At 50.3% G+C, this 20,713-nt stretch overlaps 1 protein-coding gene across 2 annotated transcripts in view; it reads right to left on the bottom strand.

Moving 5' to 3' along the window:
* The window catches only part of INSR (insulin receptor), a 142,295-nt gene that overhangs the window by 6,888 nt on the left and 114,694 nt on the right, over positions 1–20,713 (bottom strand). Inside the window, exons 12-20 of one of the 2 annotated variants that reach the window (XM_047828799.1) lie at positions 19,211–19,350; positions 12,196–12,355; positions 7,734–7,836; positions 6,159–6,226; positions 3,950–4,194; positions 2,899–3,009; positions 2,649–2,808; positions 1,153–1,282; positions 667–801 (exon numbers count right to left, since the gene is read on the bottom strand). In XM_047828799.1, coding sequence (XP_047684755.1) covers positions 667–801; positions 1,153–1,282; positions 2,649–2,808; positions 2,899–3,009; positions 3,950–4,194; positions 6,159–6,226; positions 7,734–7,836; positions 12,196–12,355; positions 19,211–19,350 — 1,252 coding nt within the window. The remainder of the gene's footprint in view (positions 1–666; positions 802–1,152; positions 1,283–2,648; positions 2,809–2,898; positions 3,010–3,949; positions 4,195–6,158; positions 6,227–7,733; positions 7,837–12,195; positions 12,356–19,210; positions 19,351–20,713) is intronic. The other variant, XM_047828806.1, reaches the window with a different exon arrangement.

The raw sequence follows: 20,713 nt of genomic DNA, 5'->3' as shown, positions 1-20,713 counted from the left end.
AAATTAAAAAAAAAAAAACACACAAACACTCTTTCTTTCCTCCTTTCTTCCTTCCTTTTTTTGCTAACTTAGGAAGACAGTATTTCATTTTACTTTATGTTTCTTGGACTCTAAGTGAGGAAGGACAAGTTTGCAAGTGTTTAAATGGCTTGTGCATGTGTGTTGTGCATTGGGTCCCCTAACAAACATTTACTGTTTCTTTTCAGCAAAAAAATGTAGAACAAACACTGGGGAGTATCGGGGAGATACGTAACACATATCCACAGACCCCAAAATAATTTTAATGTTTATGCTTAGGATTTGTTTTTTTCCCCATTCTATAGAGGTGTAATTGACATGCAATATTGTATTCATCTCCTAACAACCCGGCAAGTATATAAATAGACAGTTAAACATAAATACGCCACCCCAGCCACCCAGTTTCCTTCTCCCGTGGTAACCACTGAGGTGGGGTTTCTTGTAGAACCTTCCACACACATGATACACAAGAAAGCATACCTGTGAAGGTGTGACATGCAAACACGAGCACATATGTAGATACAATGTGCAAAAAAGTGCCCGTGCCCAGACACAGTGTGCAAACACAACCACCTGTGTAGACACATGACAGCGAACCAAAGGGCACTAATGCCTTTTTAAGGAAGAGCCCGGACGCTGCACACTTACACTCTCTCCGGACAGTTGTCAGGTTGGTCCAAATATCCTCCGTCCATGACAAATTTCAACACCTGTTCATTAGACAGGCCTTGGTAAGGTTGTTCCGCCAAGCTGGTGATTTCCCAAAGGACCACACCAAAGGACCTGCCAATGACAGTTGAACGTAGTAACAAAGAAGCCATTAAAACACACACACACACACACACACACACACACACACACACACACACACACACCCCTTCTTAGTCTACTAGAATGTGGTTGGCCAGTTCATTCAACAATTCATGCTGCATCCAGAAACGTCTACATTAGTCTCAGTCGGAACACAGGTAGCTGTGCATGCGTCCTCAGACATGACATCCCCTTCGTTTTCTTGATTACGAGGCTACGAGGAAGGCAGGCTTTAACGGGCCCCCGCTTGCTGGTCACACACAGGGAACGACCCGGGAGTCGGGCCCAGCGTTCTGTCTGCCGATCCGTGCGTGCACGACTCACCACATGTCAGAAGAAGTGGTGAAGACCCCATCCTTCAGGGATTCCGGTGCCATCCACCGCACGGGGAGCAGACCCTTGCCTCCTTTCCGGTAGTAATCCGTTTCATAGATGTCTCTGGTCATTCCGAAGTCTGACAACAAATGGTTCAACATCGTCTTAACGTTCAGCCTGCAGCCCAGGTGTCTCCCATCCTCAGGACCCCACGCCTCCAAGAGCCCGCAGATGGGCTCGCCTGCCCCAGGTGTGGGCTCACCTGCGTGGTGGCCAAATCCACCGAGAATGGATTCTGAGGGTACTTACGGGGATGTGGAGGGAAAGGATGGGCCGCCACGTAAAGGGAAGGAAACGGAAGCACCAAGTGGTAAGGAGGCACTGTTCCGGCCCGCAGCCTGGGAATCCTGTTTCTAGCAACACTTCCTTCCCACCCACGACCTTGCAGCCTTCTCAAACCAAAGCCTTGAGTCTCTGCAGCCAACCTTCTCCGGCCCCACCCAGGCCCACGGCCACCTCTCCCCTGCAGGACCTTCCCTCCATCGGGACCCTGGCAGCTCACTGCCCAAGAAAAGCTACATAAGGAGGATCATGCTGTTCCTTGCTTTCCGTGGCTAATGGGGGACGAGGTCTTTCGGGACTATAAGCAGAATGACATCACTTCCGGCTTCCCTTGCTGATATAAGATAACGTCTTTGGGGATCATGAGTAGACTCGTGTTACTTCTTGCCTTCTAGCTTCCCTCCCCAGGTCTGGCTCCTGCCCCTCTCCCTCACCTCACATCTCACGCTGCTCTACTCCCCTCTACATTCCTTTTATTCCTATCACATCAGCCATCCTTCCGGCCTCCTGGCCTCACATTTGCCATAACTCCCCCTGGCGTGCTGTCACTCAGGTCAATTGATCCTGCAAGTTTTGGCTGAAACGCTGCCTCCCTACAGAGAGAGGCCTCTCCTCGCTATCATGGAGCTCTTTATTTCTTTAGGCTTCATTATCTTGTTTATATAAGCATTCTCTTACGGTTCAGCTTGAATTGCCCCATCCAGTAGAACTCTCTGTGGTGATGAACACGGTCTATGTTCACACTGCCCAATACTCGCAGCCACCAGGCTCAAGGGGGCTACTGATCACCTGAAATGTGGCCAGCGGCAGCCACAGGAATACATTTTTAATTCTATGCCATGTAATTTAAACGTAGATGGCCACAGGTGGCTGGCGGCTACTGGCGCGGGTAAAGACTGCATGCCGAGGGCAGAAAACCCGTGGTGACTTATCCACCATCACACCTCTCGGCTCCTAGTGCGGTGGCTTCCGCCAACAGGGAACACGAATATTATCCAGAGCCGTAAATGAGCGAGTTCAGAGCAAATGCGGTTCCATCACAGTCTGAGGTTCAAGCCCTCTTTGTGCTATTGGAAAAGACCGAACTGCTCGGTCTAGACAACTCCTTCCAAAAATCAAACTGGGCCTGGGCCCCGTGTCTCAAAGTAGAAAGCCAGACGAACCTCCAATTTTGACGGTGAAGTCGTGGGCCACCATGCAATTTCGAGCTGCGAGATCCCGGTGCACAAACTTCTTGGCATTCAGGTACGCCATCCCGTCGGCGATCTCCGCCGCCATCTGAATCATCTCTTGCAGAGTAGGGGGAGGGCGGCCAGGATTATTCTGAGAATCGAAACAGGGGGTCGTGTGTTCAGCAATGTGGGCTCCTGCGGCTGGGAGCGGGTGCCCTGCCGGTCCCCAGAGGCAGCTCACCTCAGCCTCCGGCCGCAGGGAGCGGAGGTAGCTCTTCAGGTCTCCGTGAACCATCAGCTCCATCACCACCAGCGTCGGCTGGCCTTTGGACACCACCCCCAGGAGGCGGACCTGTGGAGGAAGTGCAGCACGCAGTAGGGTGAGGGTCTGGGGGAAGGTGTCCACTCATCAAGGTGGCACACGGCACCCTGTGTGGTGAGCCCTGGTCTGTCTGGCTCAAATGCCAGGGTCAATGCCTTGCTGGGACAGGGGAGTCGGAGGAAGGAGGGAGAATTCGGGACTCAGGGTCTGGTGGGTGGGGGAGCAGACAGGCATGCCTACAGACAGCAACAGCCGAGACAGACACTTGGATATCTCCTTGGTGTCTCTGAGCACGTAAGGCACGTTCCCACCCCGGAGCCTTTGCACCTGCTGTTCCCTCTGCCTGGCTCTCTGTGCCCTAACAGGTCCACATGGCTCAGTCCCTCCATCCTGAAGTCTTGGCGCAAATACACCTTTTCCCAGTCCTGAATTCCCAGTCCCCTGACTCTGCTCTCTTGTTCCATTCTGCCATAGCATCAGCCCCCAATGTCTTCCCTAAGGAACTTATCGGTTTTAGGGTCTGCCTCCGCGGCTGTACAGGAAGCTCCATCAGGGCGGGAATCCGATGCATCAAAGAGACGAGAAATGAGGCTTAGCACACAGCCGATCCCCTTAGCACTAGGCTCCGGGAGAAGGTAAGTGGGAAAGGGTAGGCAGGGATGGGGTGAACACTCATGTGTTTAAGGGTTATATAAACGAGCCAGGAAGAGGGAAGAGACAACATTCTGGAAAGCAACGGGACGAGTCTGGCTCCAGGCAAGGTGGGAGAGGATGAGCTTAGAGGAGGGAGAAGGAGGGGGGCCCTCCCCCACACCTTGAGGATACTGCAGAGTGGGGGACAGGCAGGGTCCACACCTAGGGTCCTCCCACCCCGTGCAGGAGGAGGAGGAGGAGGGACAGGGGAGCTGGAACAGGGTCGCTGGCACCAGAGGAAGCCTCTGTCTGCTCTGGGGGCAAACGCAGGACTCACCACGTGATGACAGGTGAAGCCCTTCATGACTGAGGCCTCGTTGAGAAACTCGATCCTCTCTCGCAGACTGGCGGACTCGTTGACCGTCTTCACCGCCACGCGGGTCTCCGCCTCGCCCTTGACGATGTCCCTGGCATTGCCCTCGTACACCATGCCGAAGGAGCCCTGCCCCAGCTCGCGCAGGAGAGTGATCTTCTCCCGAGGCACCTCCCACTCGTCCGGCACATACACAGAGCAGGGAAACACTACTCCTCACTTATCTACACAGCATCCTTGACAGACCCCTGGGGGCCCCCCAGCCAACCTCCCACCTGAGCACCCCTGGCAAATGTTCGTTAAGTGATTTCTGTGGTCCAGAACCCAGGCACTGGGCGTAGAGCCGAGAACAGGACAGATGTGGGTCCCTGCCCTCACAGGGAGGGACAGCAGAGGCTTGGGAAGGAGCCACTGTCGGCCCAGGGTCCTGGCCGGTAAGTGCCGCACCGAGCCTGCCTCCACATCCTTTCTGTCTGATCTCAGAGCCCCGCCACCAGATCATCCTTTCTGTCTGATCTCAGAGCCTCCTGGGTCGGAGGCTGTGGTCTCTGCAAAGGGCCAAGGGGATGGGGACAACTCCGCCTGCCAACCACTGGCATGTGAATGAACCCATCCAGGACCACCCAGCACCAGCTGATCCCCAGGCAGGCTGCAGCCATGTGAATGAGCCCAGATGAGATCAAAGGATTTGCCCAGCTGATCCGATCACAGGTGGAGGACCCACCAAACTGTGTGCTAATAAAGGGGGGTCGTCTTAAGTCACTAAAGCTGGGGTGGTTTGTTACACAGCCAACGATTTGCAGATGAATGCACAAAGACCTCATAAGAAAAGCCGAAATGGTTCCTGCGTCCTCTGCACCCGTTACAGGCTGAATACACCCATTACTTCATTCCTGGAGGGAAGCAGGGCAGTAGGGTGGAGAGGCAGCCCCGAGGTTCAGCTTCCCCACCTCCGGTGTGCGGTAACAATGCCGTCACCCGCGTTTGTTCCCTCCCGTTCCCGTTCCCGCCACACAGTTCCACCTGGAATGACCACTAGTTTCTCTGTCGTGATGCTTTGGCATCTAGGCCCTCGATGGCCCTAAAGGGGCTGGCCCTCCCCAGGGCGGCCAGTTCCTAGAGACAGTAAGTGACCTGCCAGCAAAACAACCAATCCAGAGCCCAAACCATAACCCCTCCCTCTGTGGGGCCCGCACCCTCTGGGCTCTATCCCCTTCCCCTGATCACCCAGGGCCAGGCCCTACACCCCAGAACCCACGGAAATCATTCAAACTAGCCAATCCTCAGTCTTCCCCCGCCTTGCCACGCCTCCCCAAGAAACCACAATAACGGTTCTTGTCCGCGTTCTTTCCATGCTCCCTCTGCCTCCTGCCCGACCCCGGGGCTCCCCTGTGCGGTGCTGCCCCCCCCACCCTGTGCATGTCTTATCAGGCCTGATTAAAACAAATCCTGTGGATCCTTAAAAGCATCACCCCTGTATCCCAAGGCAGTATCCTTGGGATCATCGACAACGCTCATGCCTTGAAAGTCACTTTTTCTGCTTTTTGCTGCATGAAGCACTTTGGAAACTTGTCCTGCGGCAGATGCTTTCCCCTCTGATGGAACAAGCAAGCCTCATCTCTAGGGGCTGCCCGATGCCCTTTGGTACAATCAAGGGAAACACAGGTGTCGGTCCTACGTGACTACCAGCATCAGCATCACATCTGTGTTCAGCTGCCACCAACGGCGGATGTGTCCCTGCCACACATACAGCCTCCTGTTCACCCCATTTTATCCTTCATTCTTGTCTTCCCCACCCCCTGACCCCCAGTGTCTCACTCTGGCTTCCGACTCCCACCTGCCAGTTTGGACGGCAAGTCCGTACATGGCTCTCTGGCTCTGGCCCTCGGCGCGGTCTCGGGCACAGGCCGCAGATGCCACAACCCCACAGCTGGGGCACCAGATTCTCAGCCTCCCAGCCCCGCTAGATCAGCCCATCCAACAGGCGCCAGACAGCAGGTGTCCAGCTGCTCCCAGCAACGGGGTCTCCGCAGCCAGAGACAGGTCTCCAGTGAGCGAGAGGGCTCGTCTCAGCCTCCCAGGGTATCAACCCCTGACTTCCACTGGACAGTAATGGGAAAGGGCACTGCAAGGCAGGATTCCGGCCACCCAGAGGTCAGGGGATGGTACTCACCATCACTGGCACTGAGGTACTCAGGGTTTGAAGAAGCATACAGCGGCCCCAGTGGGCCATCCGGCTGCCTGGAAGGGAAAAAGGAAGACATTCCAGCTTGGTATTCTCACGAGGCCCTGGGTCACTCGCAAGGGGGTTACGAGCTCCCCAGTGCAAACGGCAACCCTTACCAGCAGCATCCGTGTAATAATCCTGGATGCAGTCTGGAAGCCCATCAGATGGCTACTGAAGCGCATCAACATGGAACCATAAGCTGTAACTCATGGGTGTCCACGGGACACCCAAGAGCCACTCACCCCTTGCTGTTCTCATCCCAGCTCACAAGAAACAAGTGTTACATTTTCAGGAAATTTGAGAGCAGGTTGTTAATACAGCCATCATTTAAAGTTACAGGGCACAGGTTTACAATGAAATAAAACGATATCAAAAGCAAACTCACCATTTCCTCATTATCTTACTATCATCCGTGACCGTCTGCAGCTTGAAATTGGCCACGGTAGGAATATTTACATGATAGAAACAGGAATGATACAAACCAAGACTTGATCTATTGTTCTGTTGTTTGTGCAGGCTTAAGAAAGTGACGGCAAAAATGTTACCAATGCAGATTAAGCTTCAAAGTCTGTCAGCGCTGGGGCGCCTGGGTGGCTCAGTCGGTTGAGCATCCAACTTCAGCTCAGGTCGTGACCTCTCTCGGTTCGTGAGTTCAAGCCCCGTGTCAGGCTCTGTGCTGACAGCTCAGAGCCAGGAGACTGCTTCGGATTCTGTGTCTCCCTCTCTCTCTCTCTCTCTGCCCCTCCCCAGCTCACTCTCTCTCTCTGTCTCTCTCAAAAATAAATGAACATTTAAAAATTAAAATTAAAAAAAAAAAAAGTCTGTCATCTCCACAGCCATGATATTGCAAACAGGAAAAAAAAAAAACTTAAGAAAATGTTCCTCTGTATTTATGAATTATTACCTGATTGACTGAAGTCACTTGTTCATTGAACCCATACACCTTATTTCATTTTTACCTTACTCTTTTTTTTAATTTTTTTTTTTTTAACGTTTATTTGTTTTTGAGACAGAGACAGAGCATGAATGGGGGAGGGTCAGAGAGAGGGAGACACAGAATCCAAAACAGGCTCCAGGCTCTGAGCTGTCAGCACAGAGCCCGATGCGGGGCTCGAACTCACGGACCGCGAGATCATGACCTGAGCCGAAGTCGGCCGCTTAACCGACTGAGCCGCCAGGCGCCCCTACCTTACTCTTTAATGAAAACAAAATATCAACCAACATCCAGGTTGGAACTATACTCATTCATCACTTGCAACCATAGGTTGGCTATAGATACAAAGGTTCAGGGAGGAAAAAATCAACCAAAACATTCGGTGAGAATCAACCAGCTAGAGGCAATTTACGGTAACAAGCAATGTATATTGTATTATGATCACTACCTGTAAATTGCCTGCTATGCACATCCCTATGACAGTAAAACTTATAATAAACTTAGATATAGCTCTCTCTGTATCTAGGCACACTTTCTTTTCTGGAGAGCCAGTTTTTAACCATTTACCAGCACACCATTGTACCCACCTCTTTCTCAGGAATAGATAAATACTTCCAATCACAACACTGAAGAGAAAGACAAAGATGAGAGGCCCGATGATAATTTTTGCAATGTTCGATGGGACATCTACTGAAATAGAGTAAGAAAACATATGTTTCGCACCAAAATGTATTCACATCACAAATCACACCTATGCCTGTAATGGCGGGCCACACACACCTGCCCCCTCTCTTGTCCCCGAGCCTCTCTGCCGGTCTCCTGGGCCGTTCTTTTCCAGTCATCTTGAATCACCAGTTGGCTCCACGGGGCTGGGCAGTGGGCTCAGAGGCCCTGACCTCCAGACCACTGCCCACTGCCTTCTCCCTCCCCCCCAGCCCAGGGCCAGCTTCACAGGCATGTAAGCCTGGCCATCACCCCAGTCACCACACTTGGAAGGGCCCTGCTCCTTAACACTCTGCTGTCGCCATCTTGAAAGTCTTAATAATTTGTAAGCAAACGGTCTTGCGTTTTCATTTTACAGAAATGAAATTTTAATTTGCCCCACAAATTAAATAGCCTATTTTAATCCCAACAGCACCTCCGGCAGATGAAAATTTCACCAGGAAGTACCCTGTGTGTGCTAGGGGGTCTTGCCCAAAATATCCTTTTAAATCGACCGAAGAAACGTTCTGTTAAATTTGCACGTGAGGCCCAGTTGTCTGCAATTATAAACACGCCCATGTATTCAGACTCTCCCGAGCCCAGGAGGAAAATGGGTTCTAAGGAATCAGGGAGGGAACCCGGTCCCTGGGCTCTTCAACATCCACAGCGGTTTAACGAACACTTACTAAAAGTATCAGGCGCTATTTGAAGAGCTTTGCACCAGTGTTTTTATTTAATTGTCACATAAGCCAAAGTGGGAGGTGCCGTGACTGAGGCCAGTTAACAGATCGGGAAAAGAGGCTCAGAGACTGGAGGTGGGTCTTGCCCCAAATCCCAGAGCCAATCCACGGCGGAGCAGGGATTTCAACCCGGGCGATCTGAGTGAGTTCTTGACCACTACTCCAGGCTGCCTTCGGTGGCCAGCGCTGCCCTGAGGCATCCTGTCCTCCTGTACCCCTCCCTGAATTGGCAGTGAACTGCCTCATCCCCCCTCCCACAGCTCCTGGCCACAGAAAGTCTCCATGAATATCTGGTGGCCGAACGGGCCACGAGAGATGGACACCTACTGGTCACATGCAGGTGGAGGTCTGCATGTCCCTCCTTCCTGTCCCTTTTTCCTTAGAACAGGGAAGCTGGTGGCCAGGACTCACAGTGTCTCAGGACATAATCGGAGAGGCAGGCTGCACCCCGCCAACCCCACCTCTGCTTCCTGGACACCACGGTCGGGCTCACACTCCGATTCCAGGGGCCACGGGAACCAGGGTGAAGAAACGGAAATTTAAGAACTCTTGCTCTGAGTCACAGAAGGGTAAGGTCAGCCCCTGGGGGTGAGCGCCTCCTTAAAATCTGCACCTTGCTTGCTTGTTATAAAATAAAAACTCACTCAGGGTGCCTGAGCGGCTCAGTCAGTTAAGCGTCCACCTCCTGATCTCAGCTCAGGCCATGATCTTAGGGTTCGTGAGTTCAAGCCCTGTGTCGGGCTCTGGGCTGATAGGGCAGAGCCTGCTTGGGATTCTGTCTCTCCTTCTCTCTGCCCCTCCCCCACTTGTGCATTCTCTATCTCTATCTCTCTCTCTCAAAATAAGTAAACTAAGAAAGAAAAAGAAAGAAAGAAAGAAAGAAAGAAAGAAAGAAGAAAAGAAGAGAGAAAGGAAGAGAAAAGGAAGTTAGGAGAAAAGGAGGGAGAAAAGAATCCTTTTTAAGTAATCTACTGTGTTAGTCATGTAACTCTCCAGACTTTTTGCTATCTCTAGTAATGCTGGGCTACCTTTCCTTGAACATGTATCTTTTTTGGACATCCCTGATAATTTCCTCAGGATAAATTTCTTTTTCTTTTTTTTTTTTTTTTTAATTTTTTTGTTCAAGGTTTATTTATTTATTTTTTTTTTTTGGGACAGAGAGAGACAGAGCATGAACGGGGGAGGGGCAGAGAGAGAGGGAGACACAGAATCGGAAACAGGCTCCAGGCTCTGAGCCATCAGCCCAGAGCCTGATGCGGGGCTCGAACTCACGGACCGCGAGATCATGACCTGGCTGAAGTCGGACGCTTAACCGACTGCGCCACCCAGGCGCCCCCAGGATAAATTTCTAGAACCAGAAGTGTTGGCTCCGATAGTAAGAGCTTTAACAAAATGTTTGATACATATTAATAAAGAACATCTATGTGTCTGTTCTCAGACAACACTAAGCACTATAATTAAAAAACAGAGGAGGGTACTTGTTGTGATGAGCACTGGGTGTTGTATGGAAATGATGAATCACTGAATTCTACCCCTGAAACCAATATCGCACTGCATGTTAACTAAAATTGAAATTAAAATATATATATTCATATTAAATATATTTACATATTTATATTTATATATTTATAATGTTTATATTTAAAAATATATATTTATATTTTTAACAACCCAGAAACAAAAAGCCTTACCAATTTGATAAGTTAAAAATTACGTTTTGTTTTAATTTGCTTTTGGGGGGGGGGGTGTGGTTTTGAGGTTGGACTTTTTTCCTTGTATCTTCTATCTTTTCTATTTCTTTTTAAATTGGCTATTTATGTTCTTTGCATATTCTTGTGTGTGTGAATATATTACTCATATACTATATGGATATTCATTTGATAGTAACTCTTTGTCAATGATGCTACCAATGTTTTTCCCACTTTGATATTTTCCTTGGAATTTTATTCATGGCATCCCTGGTTCTTAAGAGAGAGACCCCAAATCCTTGAGCTGACCTGGGTAACAGAAAGTGTCTTTGTTATTGATGAGCCCCTGGGAACATACCTGAGCCTATGCTACGAGATGGGCTGACCCAGGACGGGGGTTGGTCACCAGCAGACCAAGCATGTGATCAGAAGGCTGTGACTTGAGCCAGCCTGACCTCCAGAGTACAGAGGGGCCGGGGAAGGACTTTTATCACACAACCAACGATACGATTGGTACCGCCTGCGTAATGCAACTCTCAGCACCTTAGCTCAGAGGAGCTTCCTGGCTGTGAAGACAGCCACATGCCAGGAGGGTGATGCAACACGTCCTGATTCCAGGGGGAGGAGACACAGCTCAGTGTCCTGGACCCTCCCCTATGTGTCTCTTCATTTGCGTGGTCCTCACCTACAGCCTTTATAAGAAAACCGTCCTCGTAAGATGGCACTTGCCTGAGTTCTGTGAGCTGATCCAGCAGATGATTGAATCTGGGGGGGGGGGGTGCCATGGGAAGCTCTGAGTTTGTTGCCAGTTGGTCAGGAGCGTGGGGGGCTTGGAGAACCCCCAACTTGCATCTGGCTTTGGAAGTGAGGGCAGTCTTGCTGGGAACCCTGCTCCTAAGCCGGCAGGGTCTCTGTGAACTCTACCAGGCAGCATCAGATTCACCGTGTAGCCCTCCCAGCTGGGGTCAGGACGCTTCTCCCCGCCCTGACCCCGGCCAGAGCCTTCCCACTCTCCGAAGTCCACCATGCCTGGGGTATGAGAATCCAGCCAGCCAAGCAGAAGGCTTGTCCCACTCCTCCCACCCAAGCTCCCACTCCTCCTGGTCTAGAATCTCCCCTCCTTCCAAGTTATTTGTTTGTTCACTCATTCAAGTGTCTGGGCTCCTGCCACGCATCTCAGGATAACCTTCCTCTTTTGTTCCCACTTGTGCATTCTTCCAGGTCTCGGTCAAGATGTCACCACCTCCAGGAAGCCTTCCCTGATCAGCTCAGCCTTCCCCACCCTCCCACCTTACTGTGCTCACCCAGGGGCAGCACTTACTGCCTGCATATCAAGAGCACATCTGAGACCAAGTAGGTGAGTTCCCCCATCCTCCCTTGGAGGACACAGCCCATCTAGAAACAAATACTGAGGGGCGCCTGGGTGGCTCAGTCGGTTAAGCATCCGACTGCAGCTCAGGTCATGATCTCATGGTTCATGGGTTTGAGCCCCATGTCGGGCTCCGTGCTGCCAGCTCGGAACCTGGAACCTGCTTCGGATTCTGTGTCTCCCTCTCTCTCTGCCCCTCCTCTGCTCACACTCTGTCTCTCTCTCTCTCAAAAGTAAATAAACATTAGAAACAAATACTGAGACCCTAGTAACAGGAGCTAATGTGTTAATCAGACATGCCCTGTGCCAGCCACTTGGCATTCATAATGCCACTGAAACCTCCTTTTGTTTCCAGGGGGATCCTCTTATTATCCCACGGTCAGATGAGGAAGTGCAGGCTCAGAGAGGGCAAGCACCCTTCCCAGGTCACACAGTAGCAGTCGACAGACCCAGAGGTCAAGTCCAGGGCCGGCAGGTGTAGCCACTTCCCCGACCATCCTCTGAGACGTTCCCCAGAGCAGACCCAGCCAGAGTTGCCGTGCACACTTACAATAGTCTGTCACATAGAAGTAAGTGGCTTCTGTCCAGGAGCCGTTGCCCGCCAGGGAGGTGGCCCGAACTCGCACACTGTAATTCCCCGGCGGCAGACCTCGCAGCCTGCAGCCCCGCTCCAGAGCAAAGTGTCTACGGGAGACACAGAGGTGCAGCTCCTGGAAGACAGGGGAGGAGAGAGGGCAGGTGTGGGGGGGTGTCCGTCCCCTGGCAGGAATGTCAGAAATGACACAGAGGAGGGGCGCCTGGGTGGCTCAGTCGGTTAAGGATCTCACGGTTTGTGAGTTCGAGCCCCGCGTCGGGCTCTGCACGGACAGCACGGAGCCTGCTTGGGATTCTGTCTCCCTCTCTCTCGGCCCCTCCCCTGCTCTCTCTCTCTCTCTCTCTCAATTTCTCTCAAAATAAATAAAAATGAACTTAAAGAAAAAAAGAGATGACACACAGGGAGTAAGGAACAATCACTGGGCAACACGCGTGAGCGACATTAGGAACCTCGGAATCTCAGCGCCCCAGTTCTTGGGATAAGGAAGCAGACACAGAAGCTATCGTTACCGATGACCCTTCCTGAGCCACAAGCCAAGCATTTGACCTGGATCGTCTCATTTCCTTCTTACCCCACCAGGGCTTAGCCTCTTGTTACAGACAGGAAACAGAGGCTTCGGGCAGAGGTCAGCGAACTTTGGCTATAAAGGGCCAGATGGTCAATGTGTATGGCCTCAAGCGGCCACTCACTGTGACCCACTCAACTCAGCAGCTGGGGACCGCTCCCAAATCAGTTCGCGTCCGTCCACAGACAGGCGTGGCTGCGTGCCCACGGAGCCTGGTGGACGCTGAACGCCAGACTCCACGTTAAGTGGACACGCGTCATGACGTTACTCTTCTCTCGATGTTTGGAGTTGTTTTCCCCAACCATCTTAAGACGTGAAAGTGATTCTTCGATCTCGGGCTGTACAAACAGGCGTACAAAAATAGTGGGCCGACCCCTGGTTGAAGAGACAAAATGCTGTGGGGAGGAGGGGGGATCTCGTGGCTGGTAAGTGGCAGGACCAATCCTTCAATCCAGAACCATCCGGCTCCCAAACTCTACAAAACCACCGTGGGACGTTGTCACCAGGCCTCCAGAAAGTCCGAGAGGGCCGGGAAAGAAAACACCTACATCACCTAAATCGAATTTCAGGCTTTGCCCCACACCCCCTGGTCTCAGAACCAAACACATGTGTGGGCTTAATGTCTTAAGGACAAATTTTAAAGCTCCTTCCTTCCCAGGGTGCAGCCTTTTGATTTGATTTGATTTGATTCATTGTACCATTACTAAAAGAGTTGGGATCTACCCAAATCTCTGAAAACAGAGAGGTGGTAAGTAAAGCATACACACCCCAGTGATAACCACATAAACAGAGATCAACCCCGAGCTTACTGGGAGAGGCACGAGGCTCCCTGGGAAAATTAGACCATGAAACCTGCACGCATCGGGCCAAATATTAAAAACTTTCCAAAACAGCTCCAAGTTAATAGTGCATGCAGAGAGCTGGACTGGAAAATTTTAGCGGGGAGAGAAAGAAATGTAAAAACCCCCGTGCTTATCATGTGACAATAACAGCAAGAAAACAGATCGGGCCGGATCAGGCTGGCGGCAGGGGCGGGGGCTCTGGTCCAAAGGTTCTTCCAAGTAGGATGAGTCACCAAGTAGAAAGGGACAAATAAGCAAATATAGAAACCAAAGGTAGCTGCTATCCGGGACAAAGGGGAAATGCATCCTCCACGACCGGCCACGGACCCCAGGCACTGCAAGGGGTGTGCTGGAAGGAACCAGAAGCTTCAGGCAGCTGTCTCCACAGACACCAAGAAACAAAAACAAAAGGCGAGACAGGACACAAAAACCTGATAAAGAGCAAAGAAGCCAATGACGTAAAAGTCTGTGCGAACAAGAAGAAAAGCTCAAAACTGAAAGATACTGACGCAAAGGAAGGAGCCCGCCACCATGAAAAATCCATGCTCCTCCCTGGCAGGGGTGGTCCTTGGGGCCAGGGTCTCCCGGGGCAGAGAGGGGACACGGTAAGAGGGTGAATGACTTGGATTCAAGGCCCAAGGAGACAGAGATTCAAGAATGATGCAGCTGGGGGTGATGTCAGCTATTCAACTAGCAAATACAAAAAAAGCCCCCAAAAAAGAAAAAAGAAAATGACCTCCCACCAAATGCCAGGGAGAATTTTGCAGGACTGGCAAAATCATACCATAACAGTATAGATGGTGTTTAAAAAAAAAAAAAAGTTTTACATTATTTTCTCACTTGATTTTTTTAAAACATTTATTTATTTTTGAGAGAGAGAGAGACAGAGCATGAGCAGGGGAGGGGCAGAGAGAGAGGCAGACACAGAATCCGAAGGAGGCTCCAGGCTCCGAGGTGTCAGCACAGAGCCCGACGCGGGGCTCAAACTCACAAACCGTGAGATCATGACCTGAGCCGAAGTTGGACACTTAACTGACTGAGCCACCCAGGTGCCCTGTATTTTCTCACTTTATTAAAGCAATGCAAGGTAATAAGGGAAAATGTTGGAGATAATCCACCATCTTGTCTATGAAAAGGTTTTTGTGGGGCGCCTGGGTGTCACAGTCGGTTAAGCGTCCGACTTCAGCCAGGTCACAATCTCGCGGTCCGTGAGTTCGAGCCCCGCATCAGGCCCTGGGCTGATGGCTCAGAGCCTGGAGCCTGTTTCCGATTCTGTGTCTCCCTCTCTCTCTGCCCCTCCCCCGTTCATGCTCTGTCTCTCTCTGTCCCAAAAATAAATAAACGTTGAAAAAAAAAAAAATTAAAAAAAAAAAAAAAAGAAAAGGTTTTTCTTTTTTTTTAATGTTTATTTATTTTTGAGAGAGAGAGAGAGAGAGTGTGTATGAGCAGGGGAGGCGGGGGCAGAGAGAGAGGGAGACATAGAATCCGAAGCAGCCTCCAGGCTCTGAGCTGTCAGCACAGAGCCCAACACGGGGCTCAAACCCACAAACTGTGAGATCATGACCTAAGCCAAAGTCAGACGCTTAACCCACTGAGCCACCCAGGCACCCCTAAAAAGGTTTTTTAAAAGATGGTTGTAATCTCTCAGTCTCTCTTATTTTTCCCCGTCTCTCTGTTCCCATAAAGGGCAAATGGGGCTAATTTGTCTGGGATTGGTGTGGGGCCATGTGGGGCAGAGGCTCTGGTGGGGATTCGCAGTGGGGATTCCTACTGGTGACCGCTGGGCTCCAGGAACAGGGGAGGCGGTCCAGCCACAAGAAGCTGGGAGAATTTAGGGTTAGGTCCAATGCCAACAGGGTAACCGACTGCCTCAGTTTACCCAGGACCAAGGGCTTCCTAGAATGTAGGTAAACTCCAGGCAAATGCGAAGAGTCAGAGCAGCAAGAAGAAAATCAAGGAGGGACTGCGTTGCAGATATCTTGCTCACTGCACAGAAGCCACATTCTCTTCCTCGCTGCCAGCAACATCCCCAACTTCCTTGGGAAGTCGCACCTCCCCCTTGAGGGGCTCTTGTCTCCCACCCTCAACCCCACCCCGGTTCCAGGACTGACCCTAACTGCCTGCAGCTGCCCCAAGCGGAAGAGCCCCATGGGTTTGGGGAAGAACACAAAACTCAGGCCCAAATGAGCCATCCAAGAAAACGCAGAACGCGACCACGGTGAGATACCATTCACACGCACCAACATGGCTCTTCTCCGAAAGATAGCCCAGAACAAGTGTTGGCCACCAATGTGGAGAAACTGGAACCCTCAGACACTACTGATGGGGACAGAAAATGGTGCAGCCCCTTTGGGAAAGAGTGGGCATTTCCTTTAAAAGTTAAATGCAGACACGGGGCACCTGGGTGGCTCAGGCAGCTGAGCGTCTGACTCCAGCTCAGGTCATGATCTCACGGTTTGTGGGTTCGAGCCCCATGTCGGGCTCTGTGCAGACAGCTCGGAACCTGCAGCCTGCTTCGGATTCTGTGTCTCCCCCTCTCTCTCTCTCTCTCTCTCTCTCTCTCTGCCCCTTCCCCACTTGTTGTTCTGTCTGTCTCGCTCTCAAAAATAAACATAAAAAAATGTTAAGTTAAATGCAGAGTTAGCACAGAACCCATCCCTTGATATGCACCCAAGAGAACTGAAACCATACGTCCACACAAAAACTTGCACATCAGTGTTCTGACCAACATTATTCACAATGGCCATATGGTGGAACAACCCAAATGTCCATCTACAGATGAGTGAATAACAAAATGTGGTCCATCTATCTGAAACCAGTAACAAAGGGCTATATATGCGATGATTCATTTATAGGAAGTACCCAGAACAGGCAAATTCATAGAAACAGAAAGCAGAAAACAGGCTGGAGGGGAGGCAGGGAAGATTGGGGAGGGGGAGGGGGGAAGGGTCTCTTTAGGGTGATGAAAATACTCTGAAATGGGTCATGATGATGGCTGCACAACTCTGTGAACTACTAAAAATCACCGAATTGTAGGGGACCCTGGTGGGCCCAGCCAGCAAAGTGTGAGACTCTTGATTTCGGGGTGTAAGTCTGAGCCCCATGCTGGGTGTAGATGTACAGATTACTTAAAAACCTAAAAAATCCTTTCAAAAACCCGCCATTGAGTTGTAGCTCTTAAACGGATGTATTTTATGGTATGTGACCGGATCACAGTAAAGCTGTTATAAAAAAATTTTTTGAAAAGGGGAAAAAAAGAATTAAAAAAAAACAAAAACAACCTTCATGCCCACGCCTGACGTTACGGCCCCCAAAACTAAAAATACTGACTGTCTGGCCATTGAATTGGAGGGTGTGATGCTAAGCGAAATAAGTCAGTTAGAAAAAGATAGAGATCATATGTTTTCACTCCTATGTGGAACTTGAGACACTTAACAGAAGACCATGGGGGAGGGGGAGGAGAAAAAATAGTTCCAAACAGACAGAGAGGGAGGCAAACCGTAAGAGACTTTTATTTTTATTATTTTTTTTCACTTGAACTGATATTTCCTTTCTTTTTTTTTTTTTTTTAATAATGTTTACCTATTTTATTATTTTTGAGAGACAGAGACAGAATGCGAGTAGGTTAGGGGCAGAGAGAGAGGGAGACGCAGAATCCGAAACAGGCTCCAGGCTCTGAGCTGAGCTGTCAGCACAGAGCCCGACGTGGGGCCCGAACTCAGGGACCGTGAGATCATGACCTGAGCCGAAGTTGGCCGCTTAACCGACTGAGCCACCCAGGCACCCCGTAAGAGACTTTTAAATATAAAGAACAAACTCAGGGTTGATGGGGAGGTGGGGGGGAGGGGAATGGGTGGTGGGCATTGAGGAGGGCACTTGTCGGGATGAGCACTGCGTGTTGTACGTAAGCGATGAACCACGGGAATCTACTCCCGAAACCAAGAGCACACGCTATGCGCCCTGCATGTTAGCCAATCTGATAATAAATTAGATTAAAAAAATGATAATAAATTTTAACATTTCTCCATTAAAAAAAAAAAAAAAAAGATGAAGGAAAGAAAATGACTTCTGACCTAAGTGGTTGTCCTCAACTGTAGACAGTTGATTCCAGGGCCCAACAGTCTGGATTTAAGTGCTGCACGTGTGACCCTGACCAACTCCACTGGCTGCTCCGCTGTCCACGCTTCTGGCCGTAAGCGGAGACACTAACGGATCCCACCTGGCCGGGTCACCGTGCAGTTTGAATGGATGATTGCAAAGGACTCAGCGCAATGTCTGGGACAGGGGAAGGGCTCAGTCAAAGCCAGGGAGGTGACGTGATTTCTCTGAAGACACACGGTAAAGGGGAGAACTGTCCCCGGTCAGAGGCAAGCCCCAGCCAGGGCATCTCCCAGCAGGAGCAGCCCCAGAGCCCTTCTGGGGACACAGATCTACCCCCACGGTATTACAGGCGTGGCTTAGAGCAGGGGCTGGCCAATTCCGGCCCACTGTTTCACGGGTCCTGAGAGGCACGGTATTACATGCGTTTGACATGTCTGAAATGGGGATGCGTCTGAGAAGCCGCACCAACTTACAATGAGACCCGGCAGCATCTTTTTCTTTTTCAGCAGCCCACAAAAATAACGGGGTTGCCTAATCCTGTCTCAGACGTGATAAACTATGATAAATGAGACACGCCTGTGTGTAAAGCGCTTAATATGTGCAGGACACGCAGCGAATCCTTGGCTATTTTTTTGATCTCCTGAGATTCCACATCTTGTGCGGTCACCCATCACCCTGCCTGGTGTCTGGGTGTAAACAAAAAATTACTTATTGGGGCGCCTGGGTGGCACAGTCGGTTAAGCGTCCGACTTCAGCCAGATCACGATCTCGCGGTCCGGGAGTTCGAGCCCCGCGTCGGGCTCTGGGCTGATGGCTCAGAGCCTGGAGCCTGTTTCCGATTCTGTGTCTCCCTCTCTCTCTGCCCCTCCCCCGTTCATGCTCTGTCTCTCTCTGTCCCAAAAATAAATAAACATTGAAAAAAAAAATTAAAAAAAAAAAAAAAGTTACTTATTAAGGTTCGACGTGTTTTCTACCCAGTCTCAGGTAACTCTGTCTAAAGTGAAACGGGTCTCCTGTCCCCTTGAAGGACAGAGCTGAAAAAGCAATGTGAGAGACTGAGGAAATAAATGAGTTTGTAGACTGGCATTTCTATCCCACCTCCCTGGAAAGCTATAAATCAAGGCTTTGAGTCCTAACGACAAAGCATCGAATAGGAGAAGCCTTGGGCTAAAATTTAAGAAGAAGAAGGGGGTGGGGCACCTGGGGGGCTGAAACATTGGTTTCAGCTCATGTCGTGATCCCTTGGTGGGTTCGAGCCCGAGTGCTGGCAGCTTGGAGCCTGCTTGGGATTCTCTCTCTCTCTCTCTCTCTCTCTCTCTCTCTCTCTCTCTCTCTCTCTCCCCTTCCCCCATTTGTGCTATTTTTGTCGCTCTCAAAATAAATAAATAAACTTAAAAAAAAAAAGACAAAGGGAGTACCAATGACAACTCAGAAGCACATGTCCAAGCATCAAGGGTCTTACCTCATCACCATACCGTCGGTAACTCACTTCATACAGCACGATCAATCCATTGGGTTCTTTAGGCTCTTGCCACATCAGGTGAACCACGTTGTTCTCGAAGATTTCATGGGTCACAGGGCCAACAATGTCGTCTGCCTTGGCTGTAAGGAGCAGTGGTTAGAGGCAGGCACCTGACCTCTGGATCAAATCCCACCCCCACCGCCCCCAGCTGAGCAACCTCAAGCCACTCGCATAACTTTCCCATGTTCCATTTGCCATGTGGGAGAAGGGACACTTCAAACTCACTTTGCAGGACCGTCCACATATCTATCTATCCATCTATCCGTCTATCTCATATCCCACTGGTTCTGCTTCTCTGGAGAACCCTGATTAATACAATACGCATATGCATTTCTTAATTTTACTTTATTTCCCTTATGGCTGTGTGCATTTGCTAGTTTCCATAGTGGCTACGTATGACTCGTGTAATCAAAAATAATAGTAAAAGCCGGGGCGCCTGGGTGAGTCAGTCAACCACCCGACTTTGGCTCAGGTCATGATCTCAGTTTCGTGAGTTCCAGCCCTACATCAGGCTCACTGCTGTTAGTGCAGAGCCTGCTTCAGATCCTCTGTTCCCCCCCCCTTCTCTCTCTGCACCTCCCCCACTCATGCTCTCTCAAAAATGAATAAACATGAAAAAAAATAATAATAATAATAATAAAGGCAAATACCGATGGACCCTCAGGGCATTATGGTAAGTGAAATAAGCCAGGCAGAGAAAGACAAATACTGTATGATCTCACGCATATGCGGAATCTAAAAAAAGAGAACTCATAGAGAACAGAGACCAGAATGGTGGTTACCAGGGGCTGGGGAGTAATGCAAAGATATTAGTCAAAAGGGACAAACTTCCAGCTTAGGAGATGAATTAAGTGGTAGAGACGTAACGCATAGCATGGTGACTACAGTTAACAACACTCTAGTACCTACTCTGAAGCTGCTAAGAGAGTAGACCTTAAGTGTTCTCACTACAAAAGAAGAAATGCCAATCACGTATTGTGATGCAGACGTCAGCTACCCCTCTGGTGGTAATCGTTCTGCCATACGTACGAGTATCAAATCAACACACAAGTACGCCTTCAACTTACACAATGTTGTATGTCAACTGTAGCTCAATAAAGCTGGGCACAAATACAAAATGATAGGGCTGCCTGGGTGACTCGGTTGGTTAAGTGTCTGACTTGGGCTCAGATCACGATCTCGTGGTTCGTGAGTTCGAGCCCCATGTCGGGCTCTGGGCTGACAGCTCGGAGCCTGGAGCCTGCTTCGGATTCTGTGTCTCCCTCTCTCTCTGCCCCTCCCCTGCTCACGCTCTCTCTCTCACTTCAAAAAGAAATAAAACTATAAATAAATAAAAATAAAAATAAAAGGGACGCCTGGGTGGCTCAGTCGGCTGAGCGCCACACTTCGGCTCAGGTCATGATCTCACAGTTTGTGGGTTCAAGCCCCGCGTCAGGCTCTGTG

The sequence above is a fragment of the Prionailurus viverrinus genome, chromosome A2, assembly GCF_022837055.1.
Source record: "Prionailurus viverrinus isolate Anna chromosome A2, UM_Priviv_1.0, whole genome shotgun sequence".
NCBI classification, from domain to species: domain Eukaryota; kingdom Metazoa; phylum Chordata; class Mammalia; order Carnivora; family Felidae; genus Prionailurus; species Prionailurus viverrinus.
This window is presented reverse-complemented; position numbering and strand designations above follow the sequence as displayed.